General features: G+C 36.6%; 1 protein-coding gene across 1 annotated transcript; it reads left to right on the forward strand.

Annotated features, from left to right (window-relative positions):
* The first annotated feature begins 4,337 nt into the window (after positions 1–4,337).
* Positions 4,338–5,283, forward strand: LOC111916228 (protein ASYMMETRIC LEAVES 2). The gene has a single exon (XM_023911848.3). It carries the CDS (start codon positions 4,577–4,579, stop codon positions 5,240–5,242), a length of 666 nt encoding a protein of 221 aa, XP_023767616.2. The 5' UTR covers positions 4,338–4,576; the 3' UTR covers positions 5,243–5,283.
* Positions 5,284–13,651: the final 8,368 nt, after the last annotated feature.

Raw genomic sequence — 13,651 nt, forward strand, 5'->3', positions numbered from 1 at the left:
ATCCCTATCTCTTGGACCTTGAACGATTTTAAGGATATCCTTATCCTTGAATTCGTCCATCCTTCAACAAGGATAACCATTGCCCTATATTGCAACTATCACATAATTACAATTCAGCCCCTCTAGTTTAATTAATTACATTTGATCACAAAATTAATTCTTAATTAATTATTGACCAATATTAATTAAACAAATATGATTTCTCCTTTAATATATTATTCTTATAACATATTAATAAATCATAATAACCTCTTTCTCTATTATTTCTCCAGTCAAGTTGCTTTAGTGAAGGCAACCCAAAAGGACCATGCACCATCGGGTCAAGTACATACCAAAATAGTTATGGACTTAGACACTAATCCAACATGAGGGAATGAAAGAGAGTACGGAACTGGTGTGAACTGGAAACTTCAATGGTATTTTTTGTACTAAAATGTGTACTTTGTTGATATTTTGTATATAAACGATATACTTCAATGATATTTTTGTACTAAAAAACAATTATATTTTTTGAATATTTTGGAAACTTCGTTACCTTTTTAAGTTATTTTTCTGTTTACTTGAGGTAACCGGTTACCACAATTTGAACATATGTATATTTCGTTGGTATTTTGTGTACAAAAATATACTTTAATAGTATTTTGTATACTAAAAAAAGACAATGGTCTTCTTTTTTGTATATTTTTGGAACTTCATTACCTTTTTAAGTCATTTTTCCTAAAAAAATATTTATAGTGTTTGTAATGGAAAAACTATTTTTAGTCTTTGTAATGGAAACTTCGTTACCTTTTTAAGTTATTTTTCTATTTACTTGAGGTAACCGGTTACCACAATGTTTTATTTGAACAGACGTGTATTTTGTGTATAAAAAAATATACTTTAATGGTACTTTATATACTAAAGAAAAAAACAAGAGTAAATTACATGAATGGTCCCTATGGTTTAGGGTAATTTGCATGTTTGGTCCCTAACTTATTTTTTTAACTCGGAAGGTCTCTACCATTTGTTTTTGTTACGCGCTTGGTCCTTGTCTTACCTAAAAATATTATTGTTTCCTTGATTTTTTAATTTATTTAAATAAACACACCCCCAACCCCACCCCTCACCTTACCTTACCTATCCCACAATTTTTCACTATTTAAATAATAGTCTTTTTAGGTAAGACATGGATCAAGCGCGTAACAAAAACAAATAGTAGGGACTAAGCGCGTAACAAAAACAAACAGTAGGGACCTTCCGAGTTAAAAAAAATAAGTTAGAGACTAAGCACACAAATTAACCCAAACCGTAGGGACCCTTCGTGTAATTTACTCAAAAAACAATGGTCTTTTTTATACCTTTTTGGAGCTTTGTTAAATTTTTAAGTCATTTTTCCTAAAAAAATATTTGTAGCGTTTGTAATGGAAAAACTATATAAATATAAAATTTTGGTATTGTAATACATACCATTCAAAACATTTATCACTATAGTAGACATTTTTTTATCAAAAAACTTGGACCCACCACACTTCTTTGACTCTTTCAAAAATTTAGAGGAAAGATGAGGCATCAATCTTTGATCACAAGAAGATAGAAAAAGAAGGGTTGGAATGAGATATCTAGGACATCTACTCCTTCCTTTGTTTAAGAAAGATTTATATTTTCGGTATGTCTATAAATTTTAGGTCTACCATTTTATAGGATGATTTACGTAAAGATAAGAGTATGCAATTACATACCTCTCTAACTTTCAAGTTCGGTTTTCTTCCCTGCCTTTAGAATATTTTAGTAGAGTCTTTGGAACTCTAAGAGCCCAACCAGAAGGAGTACCCAGGTCGGAGTTTTGTCCGTGCCATTTCCCGGTTTTCGCAAAAATATTTGTAAGTTAAGCTTCACTTATTTTATTTCAAGTGTAACTTATATTTTAGTTCACAATTGTTATTATGAACTTATAAATAAGTTTTATCAGTAATTTCAAGTAAAAATATTGATTGATCTACTTACAGGAGAGAATGATCACTTTGGTTTGGTTGTTAGATTTCAGAAAAGCTATATGCTGAAATGATCTTGCCTCCCAACTGTCCTGTTTGGCTGATCTTTAGTAGACATTGCGATTGATGTGGAATCTAAACTTAAGTAATTATAATCACTAGGATTATGAAACTAGACTAAGGCTTAGTACTTTATGCGTCTAGGTCTTTTTGAAAGTGTGAAGCGGAGCGCTGCTGATATCAATAGTTACCCAATTTTATCAAGTGAGTACATAATTACTTTCAACTTACACATATATACAAGTATTCTAAATGCTTAAATACTATGTGTGTTGTTTTGTTGAATTTAATATATTTGTACAATATAGTATGATGGTTACTTGATCTAATCGTATATGATAGTTAATAATATGATTGGGTAGTAAAGGAATGTGTGAAATAATAAATAATAACATGTGATAAGGCTGTGTGAGATAGTAGATGTGATATGTTAGTGGGTTTTGTGCAAAATAACAAGTCGTGGCTTGTCGTGCCTATCCAAAGTATTATTGTATTGTCGTGTCTATCCAAAGTGCTATTGTACTGACATGTTATTATTGTTCTGTCGTGATTACCCAAAGTACTATCGTACTGCTGTGTCTAAACACTTAGGTAAATATAGATGACTGTTGTCAAAGATCATTTAGAAAAGATTTCTCAAGATCATCATTCTAGGATTATGAAGTGAGAACAACGAGAATGAGGTAACAAAGTTATTTAAATGTTGACGTTTGTATAATTAAAGATTATAATATTGTGTGTTGAAAGCCCTATGTGCTTACCAGGTTTAACAACATGATCCATTCAGTTTCTTTGCATACAAATGTATTGATAGATAATATAATTATTTGCTGAGAGATTTAATAAGTTCGTAGGCTACAATAATATTGATGTAAGACATGTTTATGCTTATGTTTTGTATCACTTATGACATCCCAAAGTTTTTAATAATCAATGAAAAATATTTTCTTCGGACACATTTTTTATGGGACAAATTTCATATTTATAAAGATCAATTTGATTTAAAATATCCATAAATAAAAGTTTTAAAAAGACCGTAAATTTGGGGATGTCACATTGTAGAAAAGCAATATCAAGAGAAATATTACAAAATCCAAACTACGTTATTTAAGGTCTTGGTTTTGAGCTGGTTGAATTGAAAGACGGTTAAGTAGATACACATAGGTTACCTAATGTCTAATTTGGAGTTAAGTAAGGACACTTCAAATGAAAAGTTTGGTTGAGGTTAGCATGTCAAGGTGGAGATTGTAGATTAAATGGTGATAATAATGCTAAATCTGGGTCGAATTTGTAACTAAGTTTTTTAAAGCTTTTAAGGGCTTTTAACATGGATTTTAGAAAAAGAAAAACTTCATTCGAGAATATGACATTAGAATTTCTATTTTAAATAAATAAGACTACAAGGTATGAGCTTGTTGAGGGTGGATGTTATAACATTCAAACTTTGTCGCCTCACACTCCAACATGTTATAATATAAAATGTGGGTGGTGTTCTCATGTTATAACATGGTGTTTGAGAGAGAGAGAGAGAGAGAGAGAGAGAGAGAGAGAGAGAGAGAGAGAGAGAGAGAGAGAGAGAGAGAGAGAGATGTTCGCATGTTATTACATGATGTGTGTGTGTGAGAGAGAGAGAGAGAGAAAGAGTACTCCCGTTTTCAATATGTTATAACGCCAACACCTTTACCATAAAATAAGAGTGAAACGGTGCTCATAGTATTATAACATTGGTATGACATCCCATATATGATCTCAACACTTTTTAACTGGCTCATACCCAATAGCCTAATAAAAATCATAATTCAAGAGTTGCTTAAAATAGATTTTATAAGCTTTTAGCTTTTAACTTCTATGTAATTTTACACGTTTAAAAATTTATTTATACCAAATCTTTTTATACAAATGAAAAATATTGTCTTCCAACTACTTCAAGCTAATTTTGCCAAAGTACTCCTACTCCGTTAATGAGATTAATCAATAACCATTTTCTTGTCTCAAAATTGTTCTAAATTGAGTAAATTCTTCGTAGTTATAGTTCGGTTTGGCTTTTGCAAAGAACTTGTTTAAATCTAACAATGACATCGACGAAAAAAAACCTATTTACTAAGAAACTAAATTAAATTAAATTAAGTTTGCAAGAAAGTCATAATTGATTTCTCCCAAGAACCATTTTAAATCTAACCCCTCAAAAGTCTCGTCTTGAAAAAACAAACTTTTCAAGATCCAATATCCATACCCTTCTTTTCTACCCTAACTACGTTTGACTATTAACTAAACACCCTCATACCTATACAAACCTTCCCCTTCCTCTTCGCTCTTCTTTTATACGTACGATCTAACTTATCTCCTACAAACAAAACAATAGTTTACGTTTTTGCTTAGCCATAACAATCGTATAACTCATTCAAGAACTCTTGGGTAATCTTACCTCATCTTGTTTGAAAACCCATCATTTTCCGGAATTACTAATTTTTGTTTGTATATTTGGATATTCAGCCACGCGACATAGCACAAAAAACTAGTGGTGGCCGAATATATAACCTGTAAAAATGGCGTCGTCTTCGAATTCGCCATGTGCGGCGTGCAAGTTCCTGAGACGAAAATGCCAACCGGAGTGTGTATTTGCACCCTACTTTCCGGCGGACCAGCCGCAGAAGTTTGCGAATGTTCACAAGGTGTTCGGAGCAAGCAACGTGACGAAGCTTCTGAATGAACTGCACCCTCACCAACGCGAGGATGCGGTGAACACGCTGGCTTATGAGGCCGACATGCGCCTCCGTGATCCGGTCTATGGGTGTGTCGGAGTTATCTCCCTGCTCCAACACCAACTCCGGCAGCTTCAGATGGATCTAACCTCCGCCAAATCGGAGCTGTCCAAGTACCAGAACCACCATCTTTGTCATATGAATGGTGCAGCCACCCACGGACTCATTGCTCCGGCAGCTACCACAACCCACCACCACCATCATGACTTGGGGATCAACTTGATTAATGTCGACGATAATGATGTTATTAGTCAAGATCACCATTTGTACCACCACCCTGCAGAGTTCTTTCCCCCTAGGGATCATCAGCACACGGCGGCGATAAGGGGTTTAGATGTAAAATGTACTTATGATGCCACCGGCGGTCTTGGACAACACATGCAATATCAGCAACATAGGGCTGCCGGAAGTGGTAGCGATGATCGGAGAACACCCATTGATCCATCTTAAGGTTTTTTCAGCTTCTTCAAATATGAATCCAATTTACATAATACTCCATATATATATATATATATATATATATATATATATATATATATATATATATATATATATATATATATACTTTGATTAATATCCAATCATCTATTATAACGTTTTACACATAATTCCTTTTAGCTCTTAGTTTTGTTATTATAATATTTTTAAACCCAATAATTCATTTTAGCTCTTCAGTTTTGTTATAATATATAAACCCAAAGTGACCTAATTAATGACAAGAAAATGAGAATCCATGTCTCTGGTTGAAGTCGTGTGCATTATTTTCTTTGCTCTTTAAGATTGTGATTTATCTTACTCATTTAAATTTAATTGGGAGTGAAGTCGTGTGCATTATTTTCTTTGCTTTTTAAGATTGTGATTTATCTTACTCATTTAATTGGGAGTGAAACCTCCAACCGTACATTATTTTCTTTGCTCAATGTTATACATTGAATTTTCTAGAATTTAATATATTGACACATCATCTTTCTACAATCCATATAATTATATCATTTTTTTTCCTACGATGCATTGAACTCTACAATATTACAAAATGTAATTTATAGTTTGTATTTAAGAATTAAAAACATTTTTTTTCATTAAATAGTTCAATAACCATTGAACTCCAAGTCCATTAAATGTTAAGCTGACATCTTACAATGATAAAGTTTTATCTGTTGAATGATACATACATTTGCTATTTTTTTTTTCGTACAATGAATTTGAACCGTATAAAGTTTAATATAATATTACAAAATGTAATTTACAGTTTATATTTAAGAATTAAAAACATTTTTTTCCATTTAAGAGTTCAATGACCATTGAACTCCAAGACCATTAAATGTTAAGCTAACATCTTACAACGATAAAGATTCATTCCCTATACTTGTCATCTAATTTAACTCATTGAATTCACCTTGTGGATGTTGTTAATTATATGGTATGTATGTATTTTTGTTCCAAATATATTAGATTGATAATAATAATAATAACTAGAAAAGTTCCCCCCCGCGTTGCGGGGTTAAAGGGTATTCCATTGTAAACAATGTTATTGATTAAGTAGTTAACACAAATTGTTAAGTTGTCATACATACAACATAGATTCTGCATGTAACTGCCATGCATTCAGGTCTTTCTCATCTCCATGCCTTCTCAAATTGTTGCTCTGGTCAACCTGAGACTTTGTAATACCAGTTTTGTGACGTAACAAAAATGAGATGATTTTACTTGCATGAAAAATGTTTCAGCTAAGAAATAAATTGTTCAATCAAATCAGCTTCATCCAGGTCAAAGTAACATACAAACCAAAGAAGGCTTTCAGCCGTTTATGTTCCCTGAATACAATTGACGACAAAAGCACCCAAAGTTAAAAATATTTATTCATGTATCATCTAAAACTTTGTTAACAAATAATGCATAATAAAATTAATATTAACAACAATTTGGGTTTAAAAGGTCACAAGCCCTAAGATTGAGAGAGGTTTAGGCAGGAGTACAAGTATAAGTAACCCCATAAGAATATAGGTCAGTATCACAGGGGTCTTGTATGTATAAACCAAATTTAAGACCAAAAGTTGACACACACACACAAAATATACAAATGCAATTCTGATGCTCCTTTGATATACCATGCCAGTGACTTAAAGCCTTATGAAAGGTGATTTTAAAGGCAAAATGTCATTTTTACATGAATTTTAACACCTAGTGATAAAGGGTTACCAAAGATGATTTGAGGGGCAAAAGCTGTCATTTTACGTAGATGCAACATTGTAGGGACATAAAGTGTGAACCAATGCAGTTTTAGGGGAAAAATGGTGAATTTAAGTGAGAAATAAACTCGAGGAAAAATATCTTTTATTTCATTACAGAAGTGTACGTCTTCAATATGTCAACTCGTATGTTGGATAGTTTTTGACACTTATTATGAATACTTGAAAATGTCGTAGGAACTTCACATGAAAATTTAGATATGTTTTATGTGGATATTATTGCGATGTATGGATGAGAATATTTGTGTAAATCACTTGAAAGCAACATACAAATGCTTTACACAATATGTGTTATTTTCAATTTGTAATATAAGATTGTTAATAGGTTGACACTTATACCCTTGCCTTATAAAAGCATGTAATTTACATCAAATGACAACATATTTTTGAAGTAAATTGCCATTTCATGTATATTACACCCGCAATTGGAGAATTTACATGTCGTTTTTACATGTAAGCATTGTTGTCCTAAATTTACATGTGCTGATGTGATTCTATAACGACAGATATGAATTCATATAAAAATGATAAGGTAGGTTACATTAATAAGAAAAAGTGTCAAATTATAAGATATTATTAAGTATCAATGGGAAAAATGATAGAAAAATCCTTTTAGGGACAAAATTGTAAGATGTTCCAATATTTCCCCTATAACATGATATAATACCAATAACATGATCATGCAATATGTAATTATGTTAAGTTAATGGAGAAACCTGTCAATCTTCTCATGTAGGTTTTTCCCTATTGGATCAAGTAAATCATTGATAACCTGACATGGGAAAGCATAAGCAGTTAAGTAGAGCATTGTGAATGAAAGAATGCTGCTTATAAAGTTCATTTATGATCTTCAATTAAAAATAAAGCAACTATAGAAAAGGGTATTTGGTAACATGGATTTCAAAAGATTGGAGAGGTATCAAGAGAAAAAGGGTATTTTAGGCTTTTGTATATCATAATTACCATAATACGTGTTACACCTAATTACTCAAGGAGGTTCTTTTGTGAATATATATACAAAATTAGTTAATAATAGATAAATATCTATCTAATTGTAGCACCTGGTTCCTGGTTTGTAAAATTTATCTAAGTATTTTGCATTTTAGCCTTGGACTCGGCGAGTTGTAGGCCCGACTCGCCGAGTAGAGCCGGGATATTGGGCATATTTAAGTTGGCGACTCGGCGAGTCCATATTCTAGACTTGGCGAGTCCTCGCTGTCTGATGAAACCCTAATTTCAGAGATTCCTTGAGGTATAACTCAGTTTCCTTCTGTTTTCATGCTAAGAGTGTAACATCCTGGAATATCAAGAGTAAAGTTGAAGGGCTAAAAGTGTAATTGGAAAAGGGCAACTCGGCAAGTCCACGAGAGGACTCGGCGAGTAGGGTCGCGATTTTGGTCGCGTGTTAAGTGGCCAACTCGGCGAGTCGGCGGCTGGACTCAGCGAGTTGGTGCTGAGTGGAGAAAACCCTAATTTCGGAGGATGAGCCCTATATAAAGGACATATTATACCCTCTCCCCAACCTCCTTACCTTCCCTTGAAGTCCAGAAAACCCTAGAAACGCGATTGTGAAGTATCTGAGTGCAATTGAACCTTGGAAAAGAGATTTGGAGGAAGATCTTAAAGAGTTAGGAGGCTTGGAGCAAAGGGCTTTGCTAAGATTTGGATTTCTTTGCTGTTGGGGCTTCCTTTTGAGGTATAATCTCGTTCTTGGGCTGTTATTCTTCTAGATTCATTATTCTTGGAATGTGTGGGAGGTTTAGCTTGTGGTATCTTGAGTTTGAAGAGTAGATCTGAGGTTGCTACCTCAGATCTGGAGTGGAGGAGGTCTAGAGTGCATTAAAGTCCCTGTTCTTGAGTGTTTGGTGAAGCCCTCATATCCCAAACCCTAGCCCTAGAATGTAAAATGCCGAGATCTCTTTGGATTCACGTAAAGTTTGCCACTTTACGTGATGGATGAGTTGTAGGAGGGTAGATCTACGTTTTGGATCATTTGCATGGCCTGGAAGGCTTCTGTATGGGATGAGATCTAGAGGCACTCAGCGAGTCACCAAGGTGTACTCGACGAGTAGCTTGAAGATGGACTGGAACTCGGCGAGTTGGAAGAACAACTTGGCGAGTAGGTTGAAGATAGCCTTAGACTCGGCGAGTCTGTTCTTGGACTCGGCGAGTCTGGTCGTGAGGTCCAAGTTGCTTCTAGTTGAGCTGTGACTCGGTGAGTCGAGTGAGAAAAGACTCAGAGTTGCTGGACTCGGCGAGTGTTGGGGTGACTCGGTGAGTTAAGTCGCAGATGGGGGAAGTTCTGTGTATGTGGACTCGGCGAGTCATTGGGTTGACTCGGCGAGTAGAGTCAGTCAGGGGTTGGCTTTTATTTTGACTTTGACCAAGGGTTGACCAGTTATTTTCCAGGGGCATTTTGGTAATTGTTGGATATTGTTTTGAGTTCAGTATTTTGGTGGTCGGCGAGTGGTGGAGATCCTATTAGTGGTCGGAGTAGCTCGGGTTTATCTGTTCAGTCGGCAGTTGCGAGGTGAGTTATCCTCACTATATCAACAGGGTCTAAGGCACCAAGGCCGGCCCTTTATCGGATTGAGATCTGGGTATTTGTTGTTATGTATTGCTTTGATGTGTTTGCATCCTGGTAGCTAGGATGGTATATGTTAGAGACCTGGTTGAGGTCGGTATCCTGATATGTAGGGTGATGATAATGCTAGTGACCGGTTAGGTTGGTATCCTGGTTAGGATGATGATATGTTATGTGATCTGTTTGATCGGCTTGTTGACTGTGAATTGTTATATGATTGTATGTTTATGTGCACATGGTTCTTTGGACTGGAGTTGGGTTGAGGCGGGTCCTGCTTTGTGCTGTAGGCCAAGATACCCAGGGCGGACCGGTTGTAACGAAGGCCTAACGAGCGGTCTGGATAGGCTGTAGGCCCTAAGAGGGCAGACCAGACGTGTCGAGGCTCGGAGAGTGGACCAGGCCGACTGAAGGCCCGGTGCGGGCGGACTAGTCATATTGTAGACTCAGAGAGTGGACCAGGTGGATTGAAGGCCCGGTGCGGGCGGACCAATCACAATGTAGACTCGATGTATATGGCTAGTCTCGGAGGGTGGACCAGGTGGACTGTTGGCCAGTGCGGCGGACCAGTCACACAGCAGACCCGAAGTGCATGGCTATTCTGTGATCGGATATGAGGTGGCATGTTATGCAAATATGGAATATGTGGTTGGTATTTTGGGGATATCTCACTAAGCTTTCGGGCTTACAGTTGTGGTGTTATGTTTTACAGTTGTGGTGCATGGCTATTCTGTGATCGGGCTTACCGTGGCAAGGCGAAGGCGTGATCGTACCGCTTCTCATGTTTTTGTTGTGATGTGATTCTGGGAATACTCTAAATAAATTGTATTGAAAACCTTTTTGTAATAATTTAATGAAATCGGGTTGTTTTTGAAAAAATTAAATTGGTTGGAATTTTTTTCGGTCGTTACAAAGAGTCCCTTAGAGCTCCATTAAAGTCTTTCTTAAGCCATTTCCATGCTTGATTATGAATTAGGGTTTGTGATAAGTTGATTAACCTTTAGATCTAGGCATGATTGAGCTCCAGGAGCTCGGATCTACTGCCTTTATGGAGCCATATTGCATGCAAGCCCTAGATCTACTCTTTTAGTGCATTTTGAGCCCTAAAACCTTCATTGGTGTTTATTTACACGTAAAGTTGGGAACTTTACGTGTTAATCAAGCCCTAAGAACCCAAATCTATGTATGGCATGAGCTGGATTCAAGCAAAATCGAGTATATAGTAATTGCATGTGCAAGACTCGGTGAGTCGTTCATTGGACTCGGTGAGTCGAGTCGCGAGTCCCCGAGTTTTCCCCCTTTTCGTGTTTGCTGAGTGGAGTCGTGAGTCATGGGGGTGACTCAGTGAGTCGGAAGCCAGACTCACCCATGGAGGAACTCGGCAAGTTAATGCCCTGACTCGGCGAGTCCAAGGCAATCTTCTTGCCTCAAGAACAAACTCGGCGGATTGTTCATACAACTCGGCGAGTCTCAGCATAGAGTGTTCTTCGGATGAAGATGAACTCGACGAGTTGTTCATACAACTCGGCGAGTAGGATGAAGGACTATTGGACATCAGTTTAGAAGGAAAACTCGTCGAGTCAATTCCTAACTCGACGAGTAGAGACGGGATTATGGTCAATCAAATGGATAGGGACTCGGCGAGTTGGCGAGCCAACTCGGCGAGTCGGGTCAACTGGAAGTTGACTTTGACTTTGACTCTTGGCTTGGTTAGGGGTAAATGGTCATTTTATCCTAAGGTCGATTAGCAGTATTTGACTGAGTGTTTGGTGGGAATTTCAACCGGAGGATTTCCGGAGCAGTAGCAACAGCAGACAAATAGTTCCCACGCAGATCAACGGCTACTACAAGGTGAGTTACCTTCCAGTAGCGGTGGGTCTACGGCCACAATGTTGGCCCACCAGTAGGAGTTGTATGATAGATGATTGTCTCTGTGATATTCATCTAGGGTTACTACTACCTGTGATATGTTTATGTGCTAGTATGATATGATGCTATGTGCTAGTGACAGTAGGGGGAGATAGTCCCCAGATTACCGGTCGATAGGGCCGAAGGGGCGGTCATGCTCAGCCATGCTAGATAGATTATGTGATATGTGTTATGTGGTAGTAGTAGGGGGTGAAATAGTCCCCAACATCCGGTCGAGAGGACCGAAGGGGATACCAGTACCCAGATATGCTAGTCAGTATCCGGTCGAGAGGATCGAAGGGGAGACCAGCACCCAGATATGCTAGTCAGTATCCGGTCGAGAGGACCGAAGGGGAGGCCAGCACCCAGATATGCTAGTCAGTATCCGGTCGAGAGGACCGAAGGGGTAGGTCGGGCACCCAGATATGTCTGAAAATATATGTATGTTATGTGGTTATATGTATATGGTACAGTGGGGGAACTCACTAAGCTTCGTGCTTACAGTTTACAGTTTTGGTTTCAGGTACCTCTTCTTCGAAGGGGAAGGAGCTGGCGCGGTAGCGACACATCACATACCTGCTTTGTATTCCGCACTATGAGATCTTCCTGGGGATTTGAACTCTGACATTATTATGTTTTATAAAATGGTTTCCAGACACACGACATCATTTATGAAATGATATGATCGGTGAATGTTTTGTTTCTCATGTTTTGCAAAGTATATGTTTTAAAAATGAAATTTTTGGCTCGTATTTTTGGGATGTTACACTAATTGTAAGTATGGGGATGTAAATCTTATGATTATACATATCTCTATGGGTCCATCAATAAAAAAAAATGTTTCCAAGAAACTATGATTGAGAAATTTTAAATTAAGCTCCAATGACTTTTCCACTATCAAATAGAGATATTCATTTCCATGTGAATATTATCTACGAAAATATTGATTTAAAAAAAGGCAAACTTCTTCAAGCAACTTTAACTTGTTAAGACTTTATTGAGTGATTGGTAACCTCGAGAATTCAAATTCTCTCAAATTGCCTCAACTGCTCAAGCCACTCTAAAAGAAATATAATAATAATGAATCCGTATAATTAAAAAGATCATGACGTTATAACCATCTTGATCAAAAAATGAAGCTAGTACTTCAAAAGTAAAAGTAAAAAAACTATATTAAGATAGCTCCAACGGTCAAGACAACTCAAACTACTTAAAATATCAAGCTCTCAAGCAAATTTTTTAAGAATAATAAACGAAAATGTTAGAATTATGATGAAAGAATACAATTAGCCGCTGATTATATGTTTGAAAAAAGAAATAAAAATGTTAAAACATTTAAAATCCAAAATTATAATGCAATAAGTATATATACTGAAACTATACTCGTGGAAAATATTCCACAACACCGTATCTTGATTTTCTCAAAAAAATTAATAAATAAATAAATAAATAAATTGTTACCTGTTCATTGAAACCCTAGCCCCATTTTGTTCTTGGTTTGTTTTTTTACACTGCAAAACCCTAGCCCCATTTTGTTCTTGGTTTGTTTTTTTACACTGCGAAAAGCCGAGAGAGCATATGGCAGTCAACAAAGGGACAATAAAAAATACAGTGTAAAAAAACAAACCAAGAACAAAATGGGGCTAGGGTTTCGCAGTGTAGATTCCGGATCTACCTCCCCTCTTTGCACACTTCAACCTCTTTCTTCTTCTCCTAAGCTCCAAACCTTCTTCACAAAGCCAAAATCACTCTCAAGAACAAAATGGGGGCTAGGGTTTCGCTCTATAGCTCTCTTGAAGTGTTAGGGACGAAGGAGACCAAGTTAGAGTGTTTAAATAGGATGCAAACACTCGGGTTAGGGTTTTTGCCCAAACAGTGTCTACTCGCCGAGTCCGGGAACCGACTCACCGAGTCCAAAGCTCAGACCCCGCGTCTCATCCCGCTTCTACTCGGTGAGTTGGTCCTTCAACTCGCCGAGTCCAAGACAAAATGCATAATTAAGAAATATTAATTACAATGATTACGTACCAGGAACCAGGTGCTACAAAACAATTCCATGGTATGAAGGTTCTAATTCAAGGTACACTCGTTGAACACTTCTCTTGCATTAAAGTTTCCAAC

The sequence above is a fragment of the Lactuca sativa genome, chromosome 2 (genome assembly GCF_002870075.4).
Source record: "Lactuca sativa cultivar Salinas chromosome 2, Lsat_Salinas_v11, whole genome shotgun sequence".
In the NCBI taxonomy this organism is placed as follows: Eukaryota; Viridiplantae; Streptophyta; class Magnoliopsida; order Asterales; family Asteraceae; genus Lactuca; species Lactuca sativa.

What these genes read in the sequence shown, in the direction of transcription:
- LOC111916228 (XM_023911848.3), top strand. Translation starts at nt 4,577, where the DNA reads ATGGCGTCGTCTTCGAATTCGCCATGTGCGGCGTGCAAGTTCCTGAGA.